This window comes from Bactrocera neohumeralis, chromosome 5 (genome assembly GCF_024586455.1).
Source record: "Bactrocera neohumeralis isolate Rockhampton chromosome 5, APGP_CSIRO_Bneo_wtdbg2-racon-allhic-juicebox.fasta_v2, whole genome shotgun sequence".
Lineage (NCBI taxonomy): Eukaryota > Metazoa > Arthropoda > Insecta > Diptera > Tephritidae > Bactrocera > Bactrocera neohumeralis.
In genome coordinates, this window is record NC_065922.1 from 12,539,608 (window position 1) to 12,563,791 (window position 24,184).

At 37.5% G+C, this 24,184-nt stretch overlaps 2 protein-coding genes across 5 annotated transcripts; both read right to left on the reverse strand.

Moving 5' to 3' along the window:
* Positions 1-3,908: 3,908 nt before the first annotated feature.
* Positions 3,909-7,536, reverse strand: LOC126760494 (GATA zinc finger domain-containing protein 14-like). 4 transcript variants are annotated; one of them, XM_050476151.1, is made up of 5 exons: positions 7,443-7,536; positions 6,492-6,689; positions 6,262-6,415; positions 5,567-6,188; positions 3,909-5,194 (listed from the first exon to the last, which is right to left on the reverse strand). In XM_050476151.1, the coding sequence occupies exons 2-5, from the start codon at positions 6,577-6,579 to the stop codon at positions 4,193-4,195; spliced, it is 1,866 nt and encodes a 621-aa protein (XP_050332108.1). In that variant the 5' UTR covers positions 6,580-6,689; positions 7,443-7,536; the 3' UTR covers positions 3,909-4,192. The 4 variants fall into 4 exon arrangements, with proteins under 4 accessions (XP_050332108.1, XP_050332107.1, XP_050332105.1 ...); XM_050476150.1 differs by having other exon boundaries at positions 3,909-6,188; positions 6,492-6,599; positions 7,443-7,535; XM_050476148.1 differs by having other exon boundaries at positions 3,909-6,188; positions 7,443-7,535.
* Positions 7,537-9,374: 1,838 nt separating this feature from the next.
* LOC126758194 (uncharacterized) lies at positions 9,375-22,230 on the reverse strand. Its single transcript, XM_050472305.1, has 15 exons — positions 21,701-22,230; positions 20,373-20,526; positions 20,129-20,299; positions 20,022-20,065; positions 19,676-19,950; positions 19,425-19,608; positions 19,045-19,362; positions 12,848-12,955; positions 12,634-12,787; positions 12,161-12,573; positions 11,954-12,098; positions 11,851-11,876; positions 11,514-11,788; positions 9,973-10,156; positions 9,375-9,864 (listed from the first exon to the last, which is right to left on the reverse strand). The coding sequence occupies exons 1-15, from the start codon at positions 21,780-21,782 to the stop codon at positions 9,533-9,535; spliced, it is 2,865 nt and encodes a 954-aa protein (XP_050328262.1). The 5' UTR covers positions 21,783-22,230; the 3' UTR covers positions 9,375-9,532.
* Positions 22,231-24,184: the final 1,954 nt, after the last annotated feature.

Here is a 24,184-nt window from a genome sequence, read left to right on the forward strand (position 1 = left end):
ATTATACTAAAAAAAATATTTTTTTTGCATACTTCAAAAACTTCTTTGTTAACATATAAGCCCATCTTAACCCCAAAAATCCCGAGAAACTCCTACACCAACTTATGCTTCCGAGTAGAGTAAAATTTAGTAAAAAGTAGTTGAAGAGATTGGCACAAATCTACTCCAATTGGTGCGCTAGTGAACACTGGCCAGCTCAATTGTGTGCTGTGTTGCTGGAGAGCCAAGCTTCTGAATTTACGTCACTTTGAGAGACATGCTTATACATATGTACATACATATATGCCGAGTATTTAAGGCAGCCAAAAATAAATACTTATGTATGTACATATGTTTTCCGACCAGATAAGCTCAGCTTAGCAGTTCAAGTAGACTTAGGTTAATTGCCAACTTAGCCAAAGAAGCGAAAAGAGAGAAAGTGGGGATAGTGAGCGTAAATATATGAAAATCGGCTTAGCAGCTGACAGCAGATTTGATGCTATATATGTTTTGCTGTCATATACCAAAAACATATAAGCTTAACTATAAACTTCTCAGCACCAGAAAGTGTTATTCAAAACATTTTAAAGACTTTTTTGTTATTATATAAATCGTTTGCTGATTTCATCGACTTTTAAATATAAACATATTTTGAAATAAATATTTTTTAAATATAGAATTTTTAGTCAGTAAAATTTGGCATGTTTTTAAAGAGTTGCCACACGTGCGAAAAACAAATTTTACTCTAATTTGTAAATATAGTGTAGAGAGTCTTTACACGCAATTTATTAATTATCGAAAACAAAAGTAAATAAATAGTAGGACTTTTTAACTTAAATTTCGCGCTAAAACCCATCCGTCGAAAAATGTTTTTTCTATGTTGGATATCAGTGACATCTGCGCCAAATGTCACATCAAAATAATCATCAGTGTTGACTGAAAATTATTCAATAAGGAAATTCCATAGAATTTTGTTTTCGGAATAAAATTTTCGGTTGTTGAAACGTTTAGAATGTTGGAAAAGCCTACCTAAGTCATTATTGTTTGTGGAGAGCAATGTTTTTGATTGCTGCAAGTTATTCAAAGAGAGTTGCGAACGCGTTGACAACGAACCAGGTCCACGACGGCCATCAACACAACATCAACTGATGATCAACAAGTCAACAAAATGAAAGAATTGATTGGTGCTTGAGAATAGGCGGTTAGCAGTCAGAGGTCTCACTGGCATGGTTGAAATATTGGAAGGATCAGTGAAAACCATTTTAAACGATCATTGGAGCCTCAGAAAAGTGAAGTGGAACTAATCAGCACGATTGGTCAATCAATCTTTTCGTAAAACAGCGCCGCATTAACGTCTGTGTAACAATGCTTTCCGACTACCAGGATGTTATAAAACGTATTATTACTGACGATGAGTTTAGGATCTATGCTTGCGACCTGGAAACAGACGATCCCGAATATCGTGGCAAAAATGAATCGTAGCCGAAAAAACCACGTCAAAGCAGTTTAAAAATCAAAGTTACGTTGATAGTTTTCTTCGATTTTCGAGGTGTAGTGTTCACCGAATTCCTTCCGGCTGGCCAAACTGTCTTCAAGGCATATTATTTAAGTATAATGCGTCGTCTGCGCGAAGCTATTCGTAAAAAGATGCCGAAATTATACATTGGGGCCAAGTCAGGATGGTATGGACGATGACTAATTAAATCGCTGTTTTGAATGCTCAAAAATGCAATTCTCTCAATCGATGTGTGAGAGCTCGCATAATCGTGGTTAAGAGCGATCCGTCTACTGTGGTTGGTTTTCCTGATTTCTGGAAAGACAGCCCGCATAAAAAGAGGCAACCATTTGCTTGGAAGTGTGCTAACAACTTTTGTTGGATTCGGCTCATCTGGGTGTTTACACCCTTCAAATCGACGGCTGTTTACTTTCGGGCTCATCGCTATTGCATTTTATTAACATTTTTCTCGACCAACCGCCACGGAGCGATTAGTGAGCGATTGACAAATTGTGTAGAATCCAACGTGAATAAATTTTTCTTACAGTCAAATGTTTATGCATTATTTAATGTACTTGTATGCCAGTACCATAATGCCTATAGTTGTCTCAATCACACGATAGGTCACATGATAATCTTGCAATACTAGTTTGCACATAACGTCAATAGTTTTTGGACGACCTTCCCAGAATTTCGTCTTGGAGTGATCTGCTACCTCAATTGATTTAATTGATTTAAATTCAACTATGCTCTCTTGAAGACTTCATCCACGTCGGAAGTTGTAAAATATAGTCGCGTGGAAATGTTTGCGATTTAATTCCATTTTTGGTCGAGAAGAATATTTTAAGTTACTGTAAACAACACAAATAGCCCTCGTATGTGAAAATGTTCGGAGTAAAATCAACAAAAATAGTCAAAGTTTATGATAAAAAATGTTTGCAGATTTCATTCCTAATGTTTTTGGTCGAAGTATAAAAGAACCTAAGTGTGTTTTCCATAATGTTTGATGGGAGCTCACCAAAACATTAGTACATGAACGGTAGAGGCCAGGTAATGATCAAAAACCGGCCCCTTCGGAATATAAGGATATCGGATTACAAAAATATCAGAACTATGTTTATGAAAAAATATTTATAAAATCTGTTTGTTTATTATAACAAATAATACACATATTCCAAAAAAAAACTTAAAACAATAAAACATAAAAGCGAATGTAGTGAATAATAAACATGTGAGCCGGATTAGAGAATACGGGTAGAGAATTTCGGTCCGGATTACAAGGGACATAATAGACGTTTTTCCATCCCTGTTCTGATTATAGCTCACCAATAACAGTAGTATCATGATACTTTACAAGTCTCTCAAGCAGAGGTTGCTGTCGATTCACTGGAAACCATAACGCCGAAGAAGTTGTAAAAAAGGGCTGGGAAGTGATCGGAGCTCCGTTGTTCTCTTGCGACTATCCCAACGGGCTTCATATGAGCTCGATGGGCGCTAGACAGTGAACAACACATGCAAGATTGCGAAGAAGGATGGACCAAATGAGATTATTCAGTTAAAATTATCAAAGATAATTGTCCCAAAACTTTCTCCTCACCTGTTCAACTTTAGCCAAATTGAAGTAGATTTACCTTTGGTCAATGGCATAAATTGACTGAAATTAATCTGGATCACTTCAAAAGTTTTGTAAAACTGCTTCAAAACACAGTTCATAGCTTCCTTCGCCGCGGATATCAGGTCCAAAATTCAAGCAAACCAGCACAAATATCGATATGGCAAACATATACTGAGGATTTCGAGAATTTTTTTGCGTTCTTGGCCAATATTTACTTATGTAATATAATGCTTTTGGTAAGAAACCTGTGCTCCCGGAATCTTCTTATCACTTAAGTTTTAAATTCATATAAATTTCACTCAAATTGATTAACTAATTAAATGCGTGAGTAAAAACAAATATTGAAATGCACAAATTTTAAAGCCCAGTACTAAAATCGAAAAAGCTTACTGTATTATTTAAATATTTAGTATTTATATATGATATGTAAATATAATATAAATGATATTTAGAAGTAATTTAGAATATCGCCAATTCAATAATATAATTTTCATTTAATTATTTGCGAATCGAATGCGTGTATTTCTATTGGACCCTCTATAAACTCCCTGGCTTCTTCGGTGTGTTGCTTCTTCAAACCGTCTATGATTTCTCATGTTAAAATGTCCATTATTGAAAGTACTGCGGTTTTCCATGAATGTACTGTGTCTTCTCCTATTTATAGGTCTGCCCCGTAATGGCTTATCATTAAATATAAAATGCTCAGCGCTGCTTTCTAATTGACCTTTTAATATAGCATTTATTAATGCTTTTTCATCTAATATACCTTTTCCAACCATTGCTGCATTATTATGGATCAGTTCATTCACCCGGAGGTTTTCCATGCAATTCCCCACTGTTGTTTGTATCTTCAAGCTGTACAGATTTACCGCCGAAAATAGCAGGATTTTGACTAATTACACCATTTAGTCCACCTATATGGTTTTCCTTCGGGATGGGATTGCCATTAAATATAGCATTAAATCTTTCATTTTCATCGAAAAAAGGATTACCATTTGCCTTTTGATTAGCCTGTATATTCGACACTGGATTTTCATTGAATAAGCCATTATTGTTTTCGGCAATAACTGGAACAATATTTCCTTTCCATTTCCCAATACTACTTACACTTCCACTTTTACCAGGGTTGCCATTGAATAGCGCTTTAAATCTTTCATTCTCGTCGAAAAAGGGTTACCGTTTAACTTTTGATTGTTCTGTACACTCGATATTGGATTTTGATTGAAAATCGCGTTATTATTTCCATTTATAACCGGAACTGGATTTCCCTTGCTCTCCTCGTTGTCATTAGCATTACCGACCTGTTCACGATTACCACCGAAAATAGCATTAATTTTAGCTTTTAAATTTTCAGCAGAATCTTGATCAATTACACCGCTGGGCCTAACCCTATCATCATCAATCGGCAGAGGGTTGAATAAAGCATTAAATCTTTCATTTTCATCAATAACAGGGTTACCATTTAACTTTTGGTTGCCCTCTACATTCGGTATTGGATTTTGATTGAAAATACCGTTATTATTTCCATTTACTAACAAAAGAGGGTTTACCTTCCCTTCGTCCTTACTATTATCACTTCCTACATGTACAGGGTTATTATCGAATACAGCTTTCACACTTTCATTTGCATCGACCACCGGGTTACCAATAAATTCTCCATTGCCTTGTACATTCGGCACTGGAGTTGCACTGAAGAATCCGTTATTATTTCCATTTACGAACGGTACAGGATTTGTTTTAGTTTCCTCTTTACTTTCATCATTTCTGTTATGTTCAAGATTATTGCCGAATATAGCATTCATTCTTTCATTTTCATCGACAGCAGGGTTGCCATTTAAATTTTGGTTGTTCTGTAGATTCGCCACTGGATTTGCAATCAAGAATCTGTTATTATTTTCATTCACAACCGGAAATGAATTGACCTTCTTTTCATCTTGACTATTTTCATTTCCATTCTGTGCAGAGTTATCACCGAATATGGCATTTAATCTATCATTTTCATCGATAACAGGGTAACCATTTAACTGGTTATCCTGTACGTTTGGCAGTGGATTTGCAATGAAAAATCCGTTATTATTTTCATTTACAACCGGAAAAGAATTCACCTTCTTTTCATCTTGACTATTATCATTTCCGATCTGTTCAGGGTTAACACTGAATATGGCATTTATTCTTTCATTTTCATCGACAACAGGGTTGCCATTAAAATTTTGGTTATCCTGTACATTCGCCACTGGATTTCCACTGAAGAATCCGTTGTTATTTTCATTTACAACCGGAAAAGAATTGGCTTTCTTTTCATCTTGACTATTATCATTTCCGATCTGCTCGTGGTTATTGCCGAATATAGCATTCATTCTTTCATTTTCATCGACAGCAGGGTTGCCATTTAAATTTTGGTTATCCTGTACATTCGGTACTGGATTTGCAATGAAGAAGCCGTTACTATTTTCATTTACAACCGGAAATGAATTGACCTTCTTTTCGTCTTGACTATTTTCATTTCCATTCTGTGCAGAGTTATCACCGAATATGGCATTTAATCTATCATTTTCATCGATAACAGGGTAACCATTTAACTGGTTACCCTGTACATTCGCCACTGGATTTGCAATGAAGAATCCGTTATTATTTTCATTTACAACCGGAAAAGAATTGGCCTTCTTTTCATCTGGGCTATTATCATTTCCGTTCCCGAATATGGCATTAAATCTTTCATTTTCTTCGACAACAGGGTTGCCATTTAAATTTTGGTTATCCTGTACATTCGGTACTGGATTTGCAATGAAGAAGCCGTTATTATTTTCATTTACAGCTGGTGCAGAGTCGCCTTTCCATTCCCGCACATTATTCCCATTTCCAGCTTGACCAAAGTTGCCATTGAATAACAATTTTAATCTGTCCTCTTCATCTTGTACGTGCTCTTGGAAATTGTTGCCATTTTGTTGAAAATTTATAGGTGTACTTGTAGTGCTGAGAATAGAACTATCACTAAGCGCACCATCTAGCGGCGGCTTGTATTCAAACTCAGGCTGTTTGGAGAGATCTATAAACGCGTTGGGAAGTTTGGGTGGAGTTTGTACCGGTGTTTGCCACTTTCTGCAAATATTTTTTTTAAAGTGAAAGACTTTTATAAAATTAGAATGTTGAAGAAATACCAAATCAATCTTACGGACAACATATAATCTCCTCTCTAACGCCGAAGCCACAGCGGCCCACGTGATGGCTTTCCAAAGTCAGTGCCTGCATTTTGGCCTGCAGGTCAGTACACTTGCTAGCTTCCAAACATATGCCATCGTAGCCAGCGAAATCACAAAAGTCGTCAACTAGAATTTTATCAGTAATGATTACTTAGTTCTGCTAATAAAATGTTATAATATCTAAATATTGCCGTATATTTACCGTCAAGCATTTGTGCATTACTAAGACCGCAGAGAGCGAGCAGAATAAGTATCCGAACGACCGCGCTGAGTTGATAAATCGTAGGCATCTTGTTCGCCAACGTAGCGCCTATTTAGTATACTAAATTTATAATGAAGCAATTCGAAGTTATGGCAAACTTAAAGGCTGATCAGGAAGGGTTAAATTCATTCCAGATATCTGCAAAAATATCCTCATGATTATCGTTTGATTTTCACACTACATTGTATATAGAAATATCATCTTCCTACAGGACCTACATACTTGCCAAAATCTTAGAAGTCCACATGTCTCTTACCTTCCCTTACCTTTCAGATCTCTTGAGCAAAAGTTAAGCATTTGCAATGAGCAAATTTTCAAAATCAGATCGGAGCAACTCTTTTCAAGTTTATAGATTTCAAGAAAAATTAATTTCACCATAAATTAAAACCCTTTTTCTACACAATAAAGATTTGAGTGTGTGGCAAAATATAGTAGAATTCGGATTGTTATGAGTCTTATCAAAGCTGTCGGTTGAAAATTGTTTACTTGTTTGGGTTCCAAGAACAAGTATATATAATATACCATCTATATGTGTACCATATATTATAGAAATTGTTAACATATAGTACTTATGTATTGATTAATCTAGATCAAAACAGACTCGTTGAAAAAAACCCTCAAAAACGTTGGAAATAAGTTTTTCCACAAACTCGAGTGCTTATTACACTGACTTAATTGACCTTAGATATGCTAAATTCATTTTTCCAGCAATCAGGCATTCGCCATTGCTCTATATGCGCTTCGTATGACCTTTCGCAGAAGACATTATTTCGGATAAACGAACAGATTTGGTCTTTCATCTAATATTAGTCCACTTCACTTAAGGTGTTTTCTCACTTTTGCAAACGCGCTTATCTGGTACAACCGTCGATTGAATTGAATAGCTCTTACCTCAAAATAATATCAAAACTTCCGTGCACTATTTAGTACTTATTGTCAAGCACTTGTTTTCACAATAACTGCCCGAACATTTCTGCGTGCCTCTCGTGAAGTATGCATTTTTTAGCGATTGTACTACGGGCTTCGTTAAGCTGATAACACATACACATGTATGTATGTATGCGTAATTACAGGAAATTTGATATGAGAACGGTTTTTTTTTTGTTATAATGATTTTTAAATATATGAAAGTACTGATACTACTACATTGGCATAGTAACCGAATCAACAATGGCGCGCCGTTCGTTTCTACTTCTCGCAGTTTGTCGCCGTTTGGAAATACCAATTGAAACTGCGTTCTTCTCCAACTGATTTTTCCAACGAAGTGGAGATCTTCCGCTTCCTCTGCTTCCATCAGCGTGTACTGCGTCGAACATCTTCATACCTGGAGTGCTTCCGTCCAAACGCGTAGCCGCTGCCTTTTTAATCGCTAAACTATATCATTGTCGTCGTATAATGCGCACAGTTCATCGTTCTATTGCCTGCGTTCTACATCATCAAAGGACCATAAATCATCGGATGGCGACATTGTTCACGCTTCTGCACCATATACAAGTAGCTGGATGGAAGTAATTCTTTGTAGAGTTTGAAACCATACACTTAGCTTCTTTGGCCAAGAAATTACCTGAAAAAGTGATACGCATCGGTTCTTTGGTTTATACCAAGACTAGGCTCATATTGCATATCTGGTCAATAATAGGTTTAATAGGTCGGATCACGGATAGGATCCAATCAGTTCGTTGGGAATAAGTTTTAAACTCACGCAGTACGCTAGATAGAACCTTATATGCGATAGAATAGCATCCCCATATGGATTGGACAGAGCACACTTAGCTTCTAATCATCGGTCATGCTTATATTCCATATTCTACAAAGCATCTGATACACCTTAAACGTTCCTAGCCACCATATTCGTATAGCTCGGTCGATAGGTCATCGGCTCCTGTCGCTTTGATATTCGTACTTCGTCATAGTCGAATATTATAATGTCTATTCCATCTATCGACTTCAACTTTGATTTCGGGTTTATCATCTCCGGCTGTCGCATTTTCACTGCCATTTAGCAGAAAAAGTTTGCCTTTTTTAAATTCAGTACGCTCTGGGCATCGTTGATTAGATCACCTTGTTGGTTGTTCAATGAGTATGTTCGGGTCTGAAAGTAGCCGCATCTTTTCAAAGAAATTTCAACCATCAACCATGTCTACCAGTTTCTCAAGGTGTTAAAATCTTTATGCGTCTGCAAAATCGACTGACTTTCTTTTTATATCCAACCCCACACGTGCATAATTCACAGCTGCCGAGTATGTACGAGTACCTGAATGACATGCTATCAAGAGTTAGCACTTTCGAAACGGTTTAATATATGATATAATATTTTATCTCTCTGAAAAAATCTATAAGAACTCAAACTTCCACTGAAAAATGTCGATGATATAGGGTTAGGATAGCACAATAAGATCCTAACCCTATACGAAAGCAGAAGGGATCATAATTTTGAAAATGTTTTTAGAAACCATCGACTAAACAATGCCTTGGATATCTTTTAATTACCACTCTTCCACATAGGTTTATTTACAAAAAATCACCAACATATTTTCACCAAAATGGGTTGCGTTGCTTAGTGAATATTCTATTGAATATTTTCAGAATAAATCACGGTCCAATCCGGCTGGAATATTGATGATCCTAAGAAAGAAATTCAAGGGAAACCATATTACAGTAGTCGAAGAAGTCTTTCACGGATCGAATGTCGCCGCCTGGCTACTACAGTTAGGCCAAAACTCTTTGGACTGTAATGACTTCAGTGCCGGATCTGACTAGAGCACCTGATTTGCCCAATTCCTCACCGTCATTCCTTTAAACATCAGCTTGAGCACGACTCTTTAATCACTTCTTAGCTTCGTGTATTTTATTATTATAATTCTCATAGATTTTCTTTTTACTTTACAAACACTTAAAATAGTTGTAGTTTATTTTTAAGTTACTTAGTTATACATATGTCTATTAATTTATGATATATACTGTGTAAATATGGACTAACTTTAGTGCAGTTCATCCGGCCAGACAATGGCTTCAATGAAATCCAAAAACTTTGACACCCTGGTGTATACACCCGGCATAGTTCCGCCACATACTTCTGAACCAAAGGAAACGATCCCGACGACTCTGTAGCTGTTATAAGCCGCATTTTCACTTAGAAGTAAAGGGCCACCGGAGTCACCGCCACACGAATCCTTTCCGTGCGCAAGCGCACAGAGTTGTGTATCTTCAATGCCATGATTTATAGCACGTCCAATTCTAGACGCATAACTTTGATTACATTGTGCAAGCGATAATTTATTCAGCTGCACCGCTAATAAATGTTCTGAGGTCCCTATAACCATATAATAAAAATTAAAAAAAAATATATATATAAAACACGCAAAAATATTAAAAATGTCACTGAAAGTGAAATCACATTTGTTCGGGCTTTATAACATACCTCCATTCTCGGTCTTTCCCCATCCAGCCGTAGTTAGTTCAATGCCATCAGGTAACTCTGCTTGATCGGTATGCAGGCATGTCGGATTAACGGTTAGACTGTATTCGACCGCTTTAGCCAATTCAATCACTGCTATGTCGAAATAGTTTGAAAAGCTTGAATATTGCTCATGCTCAATCGTTCTCTGTCGAGGAAATTCAAATGAAAAAAAATTGTCAATAAAAAAGTTTCCCATGCGAGGTTTCGATCGTTCAGTATCAGTTCAGTGTATGTAAGCTATAATGGTCTCCTAACGGCGATTCCGACAAAGGAGCAGCCGACTGGATTCTGTAGAGGGCGTTTCTAGCTAACGAACGAGCGGATGGGCAGTTTTCTCCGAGCACCTGAAGAGTCTGGACAAATATTTTCGCGTGAAGTGTTTCTGTGAGTGGTGCAAGCCGAAATGCAGCGTTCGTTAGAGCAGACGTACGCGAATAAATTCTATGTGAAACTCTGTAAATCTGCGATAGAGACGTTTAATCTGGTCAAGCAGGCTTGTCCAGAGGTCGCCTAATTTTTAAAGAGTTGCAACGACTAGTTCAATAAATTTGTTTAACACGACACAGTCTTATTACTTTCCGGACAAACCCTGTGTATACAGGCATACGGATATGGAAACGGATCCAAGTAAATGTGCTTTTTTCAATAACCTTTCATTTTTGCATTTTTTTTTGACGAAGATCAATCTAAACAGATCCAAGAGCTGCGGACACGAACAACGGTTTCGTGTGGTTTGTGAGCCGGTAGAATTATCGGTAAATATTTCTTCCAAAATGTTGTCGGTGAGAACGTAACCATCAATGGCGACCGTTATCGCGCCATGATAACCGACCATTTGATGTCTGAAATTGAATCTCGTGATATCGGCGACATTTGGTTTCAACAAAACGGAGCCACTTCCTACACATCGCATCAATCAATAGATTTATTGAGAGAATACCTCAGTGAACAGATAATTTCACGTTTTGGGCCGGTCGATTGTCCACCAAGATCGTGTGATATCACACCGTTAGACTTTCTCCTGTGGGTATATGTAAAGTCTAAAGTCTATGCGGACAATTCCGCTTCGATTCAGGCCTTGAAGCAAAACCTCACACGTTTCAGTCGCCAGTTAACAGTCGAAATGTTGAACGAGCCATCGAAAATTGGACCAGCTGAGACGTAGCGCGGCCAACATTTAAAAGAGATAATCTTCAAGAAATAAATGCCAAATAATGTTCTTTCGATTGATAATAAAGATTCCCCATTAGATTTGAAGTTTCTGTGTTTTTTCTTAAAAAAAAGTAAGGTACATCGAAATTGATCACTTTTTATGTTTAATTATAAGGGTCTTATGGTCCAGTTTGTAGGAGTTTTAGGTGCCACAACGGACTGGCGTTTTAAGCCGTCCAAGTGAGATACTTCTTAGGATCGACCTAACCTAACCTAACATAATTTCGTCCAATTAAGTTCCACTTCGAAAGTTTAAATGTGCATATATAGTACATATGTATATTACTCACCTTAATATCTATATCTTGCCGATAGCGCGCTTCTTTAGGATCATTTATATTAGCAACACCCAAAGTTACTTTTACAGCTTTGCCTCCCCTCACTACGACACAATGCGCTGCTGTTAACACGAAACGCTCGTGAATCAATGTGCCACCACAGATATAATCCGGGCGGTCATAAAAAATATGAGCCATAAAAGGGTATTCCGTGGCGGACACTTTATGGCCACCGATAACATGTTCCCCTTGATATGGCCCTAAACTGCGTTCAATGTCTCGACAGGCTAAAGAATATTAATATTATTGGTAGGCACAACACAAGCAAACTCCTTTCTTCAATACTCACCACGAACAGCTGGTCGCTCAATATTGCTGCGAATACAATTAATGGCTCAATTACAAATTGAAGTGACATAAGACTCTTTCTTTACAAAAGCTTAAATACTTACGGACAACAAATTATATCTTCTTGATCGCAATGAGCCACATCCGTATCATTTAAACGCATGTTCGCCAAGCTAGCGGCTAAATGTCTGCACTGTATTTTTGTCTTGCATGTGCCATTATAGTGTCTCGTCTCACATGGTGTATCAGCTGAAATGTCAGATGTATGAGAAGAAATGCGCAGAGGTCTCCGACTCGGCCAGAGTCCTTACCTTTCACGTTCCAGATAGGCGCGGAAATGTCAATCTCTTGCATTCGTTGTCCAACCTTTCCAGCGGGCACCCGGTTTTCATTGCCACCTTTTATGCTGCCCTCGGCTTTACCATGAATCGGTATGTTTCCATTAAATAGTTGGATTAGTCTTTCATTTGCATTTCCGTTTGGCATTTTTATTCGCTCGTTTTCGTTCACAGCCACAATCGGTTTAACATATTTTTTAAATATACTATCAAGAATATTGCTTTCCTCGTTTGTATTGTCTCCAGCCCTGACAGCATTTGAACGCCCGGTCTCTATTTGTATGCCTGCTCTAGGTTTTTCACTACTCTCCTCAGGTAACGCACGAGTTTCGGTCGGCTTAAATTCTTCTAAAATGTTGGGAACTGGACTTTGCAGTGTTGGTAAACTTGCATAGCGAAGTGAAATAGGTAAGTATTTTACCGGCATGAGAAACGACTTTACTTACGGACAACAAATTATTTCTTCCATCATCGAAAAACCACAATGACCAATTTGCTCTCGTCTCAAACCCAAGGTATGCGCCAAGGCCGGTAAGTGAGAACATTTTGTGGCTCTTAAGCATGTTCCGTTGTAACCCGCAAAATCACAGAAATCACCCTCTAAATTAAAACACCCTTTAGTATGCCTTGAATAACTCACCGAATTATGCTCTTACTCACCGTTGTACTGTTTCGCAGCGCTGAGAGCGCTTAGTATGAGCAAGATAAACAACCGAGTATTCTCTTTAAGCTTATTTGTGGGTATTCTTCGCATTTTGCTTGGAGATCAAATTTTGCCTATAAGAAAGTTTCAAAGCAATTTATCATATAAGTGGTTGGTGCCACAGTCTAGTATGCACTTTTTACGTTGCCTCGATTCCACTTATTTATGTAGAACTTGAATGCGTGGAACTCTTTGATATTTACATTTACCGAGTTTTGTTGTATTATTTCACTTATTTTCACTACTCTTTGACTATCTTGAGTGCAAACGTTCAACACTACCGCTATTTATAGTATATAGACCCAGCTTTTCCGTGTCTGCTGTTTGAGCGCTTGAAAAACAACCTTCAAGTCCGCTATGATTCGCACGTGTGATCGTCGTTTCGTCCACTCAACAACTGAAATATTCAGCGTCGAATTGTTGAGTTTTATTGCGAGAAAAATTGGTTTGAACACATATCGTTCTGATAATAGCATATGCATATTTTAAGAATCCCTTCTTTAAGGGGTCAGTAGGGTAATCTGGCCTGTTTTTTTGACATTTTTTTCATAGAAATTTTTATTCTACAATAGAACTTTTTTCACATATCATGAGGTATATCGTGGATTGTTTAAACAAATTTGTTTGGAATTTGTTGATGACATCTGTCGGAGAAATTGGCTGAGGGAATGGGATGCGTTTTTTCACTGGCGGAAACGATTTCTCCGTCCCTACTAGAATCAAGAAAAAAAATGTTGATAAATAAAAAAGTAATTAACGTTCTTTTTTTTTAATTTTTTCCCATGTTTTTTACATAAATTTTGTCATAACATTGCCAATAAATTATAAAAATTATGAATATGGTAGGGACGAAAGCTAGGTGTCTTAAGCAAATCGGTTGAGTAGTTCGACCGGAATCATGTCCGCCAGTTTGTGTGAGAAAAAGCGTTTAGAGTTTGAGGTGAACACTCCGAGCGCTCCGAACGTCGAAATAATTATTTGTTTGGGTTTTTTGAAACCTTCATAAATGGAAAGTGAATTTTTACATTAATTCTAAGGATATATTGAGAAGAAAAAAAAAAAAACAATTTTTTTGAAAAAGATTACCCTACTGACCCCTTAAGAAACACAATCACCAAGATCAATGTGCCATATGCAAGAAGTTTGTGGTCGCATACGGAGTGCCTCAGATAAGCTTTCACAGAAATACACAACCCGGCTGTTCGTAGTTTCCCTTAAGTCTGATTCATTTGGTTTTGCAAATATAAATATGGACTTTCTCGGCCGGTATGATAAACTGCACTGAACTATTAATAAATACGAGGTTTGCTCCAAAAGTATAGCAAATTGTATATTTCTTAAGAAAGTATTTATTTATTTATGAATATCTTTTTTTTCCCTTCAAAGTAATCATTCCCAGATATAATGAACTTCTACCGGCATTTTTCCAATCCTCACAGTACTTAAAAAAGTAATCTTTCCTGATCCCCGATCCTTCGATTAACTTTTATCTCCTCAATCGTAGCTTGTAGCATAGTAGGGATTTCATATGTAAGTACCTTCGGCTAACGGAACAAAACATACAGCCCTCGGAAATTTAAAATTCGCGATACTTTTTGTATAAACCTCGTAATAAAGTAGAGCTCATAAAAAAAATGTAAAGTAATAAATGAATTATGAGACAAACATTGTAACGAATGATGCAAAACGGAATATGTACATATACTAAGCCGAGATATTCAAAAAACAAAACAGTAAAGTCTGCCTCTGTAATTCTTATCACTCGCTTATTTTCAATAACACCGAAGTCTTACACAGAAATCGCTTGCGAAATAAATCTGTCGATGTTTTCGTTTTCATTCCTTCTCTCTTCCCAGTAAACCATACGAGAACAAAAACCGCAGCTAAGTTCACTAATATATACATATGTGTACTTCACGAATTGGCCGATATATTCGGTATAAATTCAGCTAAAGCAAGTTCTCATATTCGGTAGATGATGCCGAAAATATAGACCGATTTTAACCATTATTTAATGCGATACACTAGAAACATAATTTGTGTTAAATCATATTCGGATATCTTCATTGGAGCTCAATATATCTACATGCATATTGTAGAAAAAAGAATTTGTGGAATTCATTATAAAAGGTGATCCATTTCGAGGTTCCCTATTTTTTTTTAAAGAAAAAAGCACAGAAACTTTAAATTTTGTGGGGAATGTTTAATATCATTAGAAAGAACTTCCTTTGGCATTTATTTTTTGAAGATTATCGCTTTCAAATGTTGTCCATGGTTATGTCTTAGATGGTCCATCCGTTGAGTCCAATTTTCGATGACTCGTTTGATGTTTTGCTCCAAGGCCTGGATCGAAGCGGGGTTGTCCGCATAGACTTTAGACTTTACATATACCCACAAGAAAAAGTCTAACGGTGTGATATCACACGGATTTGATGGCCAATCAACCGGCCCAAAACGTGAAATTATCTACTCACCGAGGTGTTCTCTCAATAAATCTATTGCTTGATGCGATGTGTGGAGAAAGTGGCGCCATGTTGTTGAAACCAAATGTTGCCGAGATCATTAGCTTCAATTTCAGGAATCAAATAGTCGGTTATCATGGCGCGACAACCGTCGCCATTGACGGTTACGTTCCCACCGGCATCATTTTTGAAGAAATATGGATTGACCTACAAACCACGTCAAACCGTTGTTTTTTATGGATGAAATGGCAGCTATTGAATCTCTTCACGTTGCTCCTCGTCCCAAATGTGGCAATTTTGCTTGTTTACATACGCATTTAGCCAGAAATGGGCCTCATCGCTGAACAAAATTTGGTTCGAAAACTTCGGATCTTCTTGAAACTTTTCAGGAGCCCATATGGCGGTCGAGCGGTTTCAGTTCTTGCACAAGCTGAATTTTGTATACTTTCAATTTAAGATCTCGATGTGAGATGCGTCAAGTCGTTCTATACGTCAGTCCGAGTTACTGCGAACGGCGCCGAATCAACTCTCCACAGTCTTCTTGTACACTCTCAGCCACGGCTGCTACATTTTCCTCACTATTCGTTGAAGTTAACAAAAATCCGAGTCGTTTCTCTCTCTTGTGAAAGCTTGTAAACCTTCAAGTTTTACACCACTTTTCTTTCATTTAACGGCATTTTCCAAAGGTCCGATTTCGAGTTGAATGATTTGACTTGCTTTCCCCGACGACCGTCATTAATGGGATAAAAAAAAATCGATTATTTCGAATTTCTAAACCAGAATACCCCCTTAAAAGGAAGAAAACAAAATGCGCTTACTCTAATTAAATATATGTATTCGACAATACTTTATTAGTTTCATTGAAAATAGCAAATGATCTATATAATGCCTTCAATAAAATGGAAATATTTGGCAACTCTGGTGCGCAAGCTCGGCAAAGTCGCGCCACAATTAATACTGGCCGCAACTACGCCAACAACTTTGTATTTGTCATTGTCGATCATAACCAATCCACCACCTGAGTCACCGCCACAAATATCTCTGCCCGGCGCAAAGGCACACACTTGAGTGTCCAAAATGCCATATGGGATACGACGATCCTTATAGATTGCAAAGATTGCGTTACATTGCGAAAGCGGTGTGTACATTAATTTGGCCATCATCAGTTGAGTGGAATAATCTAAAGAGCATAAAAAGATGATTGTGTATCTATAGACATATGTACGCGCGAAGATAAGATCTAGTAAAACGAATTCCTTTCCAGTTATGCGACCGTCATTGATTGCCCCAGAGCTAGAGAGATTTAAGTAAGAATAGATACAAAAAGGAAGCTCGTTGATGGGTACCACATGCGTTAACGTGAAAACAACCTCATGGATCGAATTTCCATCTGCGAATCGCTGATCGCTAAACAATCGATCCATTTCCAAAGCGGATGATTACTGCGCATGAAAAGTGAGTAACTTACAACAACATCAAGGAAAAACGGTAATGGTTAAATCGCAGAGAGCCGGCGTGACCCCGCCAGTATTGACGGTCTGGAAGGTTTTGCTTTGTGCTAGTGAAGCTCTTATCCCACGACCAAACTCTAAATTCGAACTTGGACCACCTGAAGGCGAGGCGGAGAAGTAGCTGACTACACTTGGAATCTCTGAAAGTTTGCGATGTGTCCAATTGAAAAAATTACTAAATGACTTGTTCTAACTGATCACAATTTATACAATTTTATTCATTACAACAAATTATCATAAAAGGAAGTCGAATTATCGCAGAACCATACTTCTTACTTGTTCACCCCAATGCAATATAATCTTCCACAATCATGAAATGAATTTCTACAGAATTTTGGCACACACTTACTGAAATGATTTTAATAAAAAAAAAGTTTAACTGATTTGCAATCAACAAATGTTGTCACCTACTCTTCCGTAAAAAAACTGAAGTGATAAGCTTTGTATAGTGAGGCTTTGGGTATCAAATTCGCCAATCTTTATTTTTTTTTTTTGTTAATTAAACAATGACTGAATTATATTGATTTCATTTACAGACAGGTTGCGAAGAAACATTCGTTTGCTCTCTAGCATATGAGCCTTTTTCTTTGATGGAGAACTATGTCTTACCGAAAGATATAACTTTTTAGAGAGTTGATGATTTTTAAAAAAAATAACATTAGCTTTATTTGAAACGGTTCATGACATTTTTAAGTTGCTCTCTCAGGTCAAGTTTTTGACAAAGTATTTCTGGCGCACGTAAAAAGATTGCGAACATTGCTCTCTCAGGTAAATTTTTTTACCAGAAGGCAGCGCTCAAAAACCGCTTTAATGAACCAAATTTTTCCGCTAGAGACATTATACCATCAGTGTAAAACTTTTCTGGTTTCTCGGCGAAAAACTGCAAGGCTTCTCTTGGAACCAACTTTACTCCATTAAGGGAGTTCTGCATTGACCGAAACAAAAGTTATTCCGATGATGCAAGGTCAGGGCTATATGGTGGAGGCATCAAAACTTCCCAGCCAAGCTCTCCCAGATTTGGCCAAGTCTTCAAAGATGTGTGTGGTCTAGCGTTATCCTGTTGGAAGACGAAGCCCTTTCCGTCTTTCAGTTCTGACCAATTTGTTCGATTGCTTGCTTCAAACTCATCAGTTGTTGACAGTAAAATGTAGAATCAATCGTTCAATTAGGCTGGAGCAGCTCATAGTGGATGATTCCTTTCCAATCCCACCAAACACTCAGCTTAACTTTTGGAGCGACCATTTGTTGAGCTTCACCACGCTTGGACCATGATCTTTTTTGCACATTATTGTCTTATTTGATCCACTTTTCCCTTCTGTTTCCATTCGCTTCAGTAATTGTTCGATTTCGTTTCAGCAAAGTATCGCAGATGTTAATTCGGTCCATTAAATTTTTCACAGACAATTCATGTGGTACCCAAACATCGAGCTTCTTTTTGTAGCCAGCCTTTTTTAAATGGTTCAAAACCTTTTGATGATGAATGTTAAGCTCCTTAGCGATGTCAAGGCTGCTTATGTGACGGTCCTGGTCAATCTTTTCCATAATTTCATCGACTTTTTCAAGGATAGATCGACCAGAGCGAGGTGCATCTTTCACATCGAAATTTGCAGAACGGAAGCGAGCGAACCATTGTTGAGCTACGCGAACTGATACGCCGTAAACTTCACAAATTTTATTGGTAGCTTGTGTGACATCCTTCCTTTTTTATACAAAAATTTCAAAATATAGCGAATTTCTTCATAATTTTCGAACAGCTATGTTTTGCAACTTCCCCGAATTTAATTTTTTTTGTTAAATGAAGCTTAAAATCTCACCTTTCCAACACTATATATGGTATGACACAATGTGATTGGTGGCACTGGCGATATACGACTGCAACGACATCTATGACAAAATACGAAAAGACTTTTTCGACTACCCAATATTATGCGCCAATTAAGAGAGAGTCCAAGCAATAATACAACAACGCAAAATGAGAAAAGATTCAGAATAAGTAAGGTAGTTTTGAGCTTTCGTTTTCGATTAATAATAAATATATTTATTTGTTCTAGGAAATTTTTTCTATAAATTAAGCAAATAATTTTTATAACTACCGAAGAATCCTACATTTTTACAAAATAATAACATAAAAACGTATCTTATTATATAATACAGTTTTGTTACATGGCCACAGCAATCAGCCATCCGGCCATACAACGGCTTCGATAAAGTCTAAATATTCCGACACTCTGGTATACACACCCGGCAACTCCGAACCACACTCAAAGCCGAATGAAACTACGCCAACGACACGATAATTATTATAATGTTTATCTTTGACAATATGTATCGGACCGCCAGAGTCACCCTGGCAAGCATCGCTATCCGGTGAAAAGGCACAGAGCTGTGTGTCAACGATGCCGCGGTTGAGACGAATATCCTTGACATCAGCGTAACCTTGATCGCACAATAAAACGGGTATGTACGTCAAATTGGCCGCCAATAAACGATCGGAGGCCTCTAAAAATATAAAAGTAACAAATAAAGTAAATGAAAGTAATAAAAACAACAAGTCAACGTACTTTTATTTTCAGTTATGCCAAAACCGGTGACAATTAGATCAATATCATAAGGCAGTTCCATTTGGTCGGTGTGTAGACAGGTTGGATATACGCCTTGGCTAAACTCGGCATCTCTGGCCAATTCAATCAAAGCAATATCATCGTAAAAGCTAAACTCACTATAGTTTTGCGGTAAATGGGTTTGCTAATTTCAAATTTCAAAAACTATTAATAGCAACCACGAAAGTGTAGAGTTAATTTTATAAACTTACTTTAATATCTATATCCTGTCGATAGTCGATCTGAGTTTTATCATTAAAGTCACTTACACCCAACACAACCTTGATTGGTTTTCCCTGTTTGTTTCGCACGCAATGCGCAGCTGTGAGCACGAAACGCTTATCGATTAAGACGCCACCACACCGCAATCTATCTGAGTCGAATATAATTCTCGCCATGTGCGGATACTCGCCGAAATTGGTCGCGGTTCCGTTAAGTACATGCGCTTGCAGACTGGGCATTAGCTGTTTTTCGATTTCTTTGCATGCTGAAATGTTTTGCAAAGTGTTTTTTAATTGCTGTAATGAATATTTTGTTGTATTTGTGTGTTATACTCACCACGATCAGCTGGGCGTTCCGATGAACGCAAACTTGTGGCATTGCTGCAAAAAACAAAAAAGTATAATTTATACATGACCACTAACTTAGCTCTAATTTGTAAAAACCTCTTCATTGGCGGTCGTTCTAATCCACCCATTGCTTCCCGCATCAACTCTTTGATACGCCGCTTACTTTCCTCGGGCGTAAGCCCCTTTAGCGAATCGCGTATGGATTTTGATGATATCGTGGTGAATTCCGTCGATTTAGTAGTTGTTGTTCTAAAACTCACTTCATTTCTATTAAATAAGGAGACTCATGTTCGGTACAATAAACTAAAATTGAGTAAAGTTCTTCTGAAAAATTACTTACGGACAACAAATGATCTCTTCAAAAACCGTGAATCCACAAGTCCCCACGAAAGTGCTATTGAGGCCCATCGCTGTCATTGCATCCTTTAAATGTGGACAATTTCCAGCTGTGTAGCATACCCCTCTATAATCGTCGGTTTCACAGGGATCATTTTCTTTAATGAAAGTAGAGCACGCATAAAGAAACGTATTTTTATCGACCAAGAAGAAGTCAAAATAACAATTATCCGTCTGAAGAATAACAAAGCGGCGGCGGCCGTTGGATTGCCGGCCGAGCTAATCAAACACGGCGACGAAGAACTGATAAGGAGCATGCATCAGCTCCTTTGTAGAATATGGGCGGACGAAAGCATGCCCGGGGATTGATATTTAAGTGTGCTCTGCCTAATCCACAAAAAGGAAGATCGCACAATCTACGCCAACTATTGTGGGATCGAGCTTATGTGTGAAAGACTAAAGCCCACCGTCAACAAACTGATTAGAGCTTATCAGTGTGGCTTTAGACCTGCAAACTGTACAATCGACCAGATTTTAACCATGCACCAAGTCTTGGAAACAGTAAACGGTCATAATTTCGAAGTCGTAGAGAATTTCGTCTATCTTGGAACCAGCATTAACACCAACAACAACGTCAGCCTGGTAGGCAATTGAGAAAGTAAAACTACCAAAATCTGCAAGTCACTCATCATCGGGGTTCCGGGTGCAGATGGTGCAGAAGCATCGACGCTGACAACATTTGATGAGTCGGCGTTACGAATTTTCGACGGAAAGGTTCTGCGGAAGATTTATGGTCCACGATATACGACAACATTGACATAGTTATTATTAAGAGACAGCGCCTACGCTGGCTAAGTTATGTCGACCGAATGGATCTCTAGCTCTGAAAGTATTCGACGCAGTCGCCGAGTCAATAAAGGGCAGAGGGAAACCTCTATCCCGTTAGAAAGACCAGGTTGAGAAGAGCTGGCTATACTTAGAATTTCCAATTTGCGCCAAACAACGAAAAGCAAGAACGACTGTCGCTGTCGCGCTTTTGTAAACTCGGCTATAAATACGTAAGCGATATCTACGCCATTAAATAAGAAGCTATGCCAAGAATAGATGTGATTGTGATCATGAACTGACTAAAGCTAGTTAAATTAAAATCACACACACATTCTTAAAATGGTCACTATAAATAGTAACTTCCAGACAATCGACTGCTCTTCTAATCAGAACTCGTATCCATTCACGTAAGATTTCGGCTCTAAATTTAAGTGTCGTCGACATGATCGAAGTAGTCTAAATTATGTTAAATAAGGTTTAACATCTCCGACAAATATAACTTACCTTCCTGATCTGCCGCGCCAAGCCTCGAACAAGCAAAAAGAACAATAAACACGAAGCTAATTCGCTTTGACGTCGCAAGCATTTTAATTGTGAATGAAACTCGGTTGCATTCGGTATTAAAAAATGTATGTAAACTGAATTTTCTGTTTTCTATTTATGAAGGATATTTTTTTCGCTATTTATAAGTTATTGGCAAAATTAAACAAAATCACGTTACACTCATATATTCTTATTTTTAGCTGATTCTTCTATATATTATTTTTTTGGTTCAGTTATTATTAGAAAAAAAGTCACAGATTTCATGCGATACTTTTTCGCTGTGAGTTTTTGCAAGAACACTTGATCCGTATAATGCCCGATCCAACCAAACGGCCGCTTCTGTTTCGCACAACTGAATATTCAAACCAAATTCTATCTCATCTCATCTCACCTTATTACATTGCGATAAGAATATTTCTGTTGAACAATATTTCCGCGAAACAGTTATTTATAAACAAGACTGCAATTTATTTTGTTCCCTGAAACATATACATAAGTGTTTATATGGTTGTAAGTGATCTCTATGATGCATGTAATCTGAACTTGAGCATGCTTTTAAGTGTAAAAATTGAAAGAGCTGATAATGAGATCTCTCAGTCAGTGCAACATTTTGGCGCACAATATTGAAATGCAAGCACTTCTGCGTATGCAGCCACGCGATTGCGTTTCCAAGAACTGCGACTTCCGGCTTCCAATAAAATTATTTTTAGTTATTTTGCTTTGTCCTGCTTTTTCTTGGAAGGTTTTTTGGTCTAAAGGTGCTTTTGAACAATGGCAATGGCTAAGGTGACTTTTATTTTCCGACTTTAATTTCAACGGCTCCTAACTCGGTGTTTGAATAATTTTTAGGCTCTGTGTCTGAATTTAAGTACAATGATTGCGGATGCCATAAATTGAAATCTTAAATTAAATTAAAATGTGTGAAATGGCCTTAAGGGGTTTAACCTCTGTAGGTTGGAAGCGCATATGCCTAAATAAAAGCAACTGAGTCCTCTTCACTGAGAGCCAGTCAAATATCATCATCCGATGCCATAACAATCCGTTGAAGTGCTAACAAGAAGCTTCATAGCTCGTAGCGTAATTACTTACGTACTTTCCAGCTTAGAAACGTCATTAATATAGCTACTAGCACAAACCAGAGATTACTCTCAACTGAAAGTTGCATAATTTTTATTTCATCCATCTAGTGTGGCTGACCGCTCATTTCTATTGAAAATTCAATGCGGCGATGAATTAAAAATATAACGGGTGTTTTATTAGGCGTGTGGTTTTCGATGATGCAAGACTGTTTTCAGCATCAGTTGTTTTTGACAGTTACTTGATTTATACTCAGTTTGGTTTGTCATTTCATAATGAATACACTTACTTCGGAACAATGTGGATTCATGGATCGATTTCGCACGTTTACCCTACTGTGGAAGAGTTCTATAACAGGAAAACCGAGACGATGCTGTAGCAGTTCGTATAGCACTACAATGGTTCGCTCGCTTCCGTTTTGGAAATTACGAAATCTAGATTTACACTGAGGAACGTTTTACACTGATGGAATAATGTCTCTAACGGAAAAACAGCAAAAAGTGGTCGACCAAAATGGTACATATTTGTTTATTTATTTATTAGTAAAAATATAAAAAAATACGTTGAAGTTTAATTAGAAATACAAAAAGACTTTTTCGACTACCCAATATATTAGTTACCGCTTTCCATCATAAATGACACTCCACGACGAAAAGGACTGTGAGTTGCTAATAAGTTTTATTTACTCTATGAGGATTCAATTCAAAATATGCGTATTTCCGCGGATGCGGGGAAGAAAAGAGATAGTGGATAGATCTCTCTATTTCTCTCTCTCACCGCGTTGAAGCTACAGCGCTGAGCCAGAGAACATAAAACACTAAGAAGTTGCAGGTTCGACAGCGAACATTTGTAAAATTTCCACCGGGGAACTCACCTCCCAACAATGAAATGGAGCCGTGAGGAAAATACAAAAAAAAAGCTACAAACGCTGAGATGACACGATGTTTTTTTCCATAAATTGAGCAGCAGCATTTCGAAATCCTTTTAATTAGCTTTAATGAAAAAGATATTTGATATATTCAGAGAGGTTACAACGTTTTTCCAAGTTTCAAGACCGAAACGTAACACTGTTTTAGCTCAATTCTTGGCCAAAAAAATTGTGTAGCTTTATGAGAAAAGGTGGACACAAAGACATGAAGCCATTCTTCAATTCACAGTCGCCTTTCTGGAAATGTACGGACAAAAATAAGCGAATGGAAGAAAGAACGACTGCAGTAAAAGCCTCGAATCTGGTCACCATACTGTAGTTCGAGTTTATTGTTGGAATCAGTGATGTTTTGACACTGACGCAGCCATTTAGTGTATTTCTCGGGAAACGAATTAATCGACCTTTGGAATTAAACGCCACGAAGAATGCATGCTGATCAT

What these genes read in the sequence shown, in the direction of transcription:
- LOC126760494 (XM_050476150.1), bottom strand. Translation starts at nt 6,579, where the DNA reads ATGCCTACGATTTATCAACTCAGCGCGGTCGTTCGGATACTTATTCTG. An exon ending in TAATGCACAAATGCTTGACG is followed by an intron (nt 6,416 to 6,491) that starts GTAAATATACGG and finishes ATAAAATTCTAG; the next exon opens with TTGACGACTTTTGTGATTTC. An exon ending in GAGGAGATTATATGTTGTCC is followed by an intron (nt 6,189 to 6,261) that starts GTAAGATTGATT and finishes AAATATTTGCAG; the next exon opens with AAAGTGGCAAACACCGGTAC.
- LOC126758194 (XM_050472305.1), bottom strand. Translation starts at nt 21,782, where the DNA reads ATGCTTGCGACGTCAAAGCGAATTAGCTTCGTGTTTATTGTTCTTTTT. An exon ending in GCCTATCTGGAACGTGAAAG is followed by an intron (nt 12,099 to 12,160) that starts GTAAGGACTCTG and finishes CTGACATTTCAG; the next exon opens with CTGATACACCATGTGAGACG. An exon ending in GGCAAGATATAGATATTAAG is followed by an intron (nt 10,157 to 11,513) that starts GTGAGTAATATA and finishes TTTCCTCGACAG; the next exon opens with AGAACGATTGAGCATGAGCA.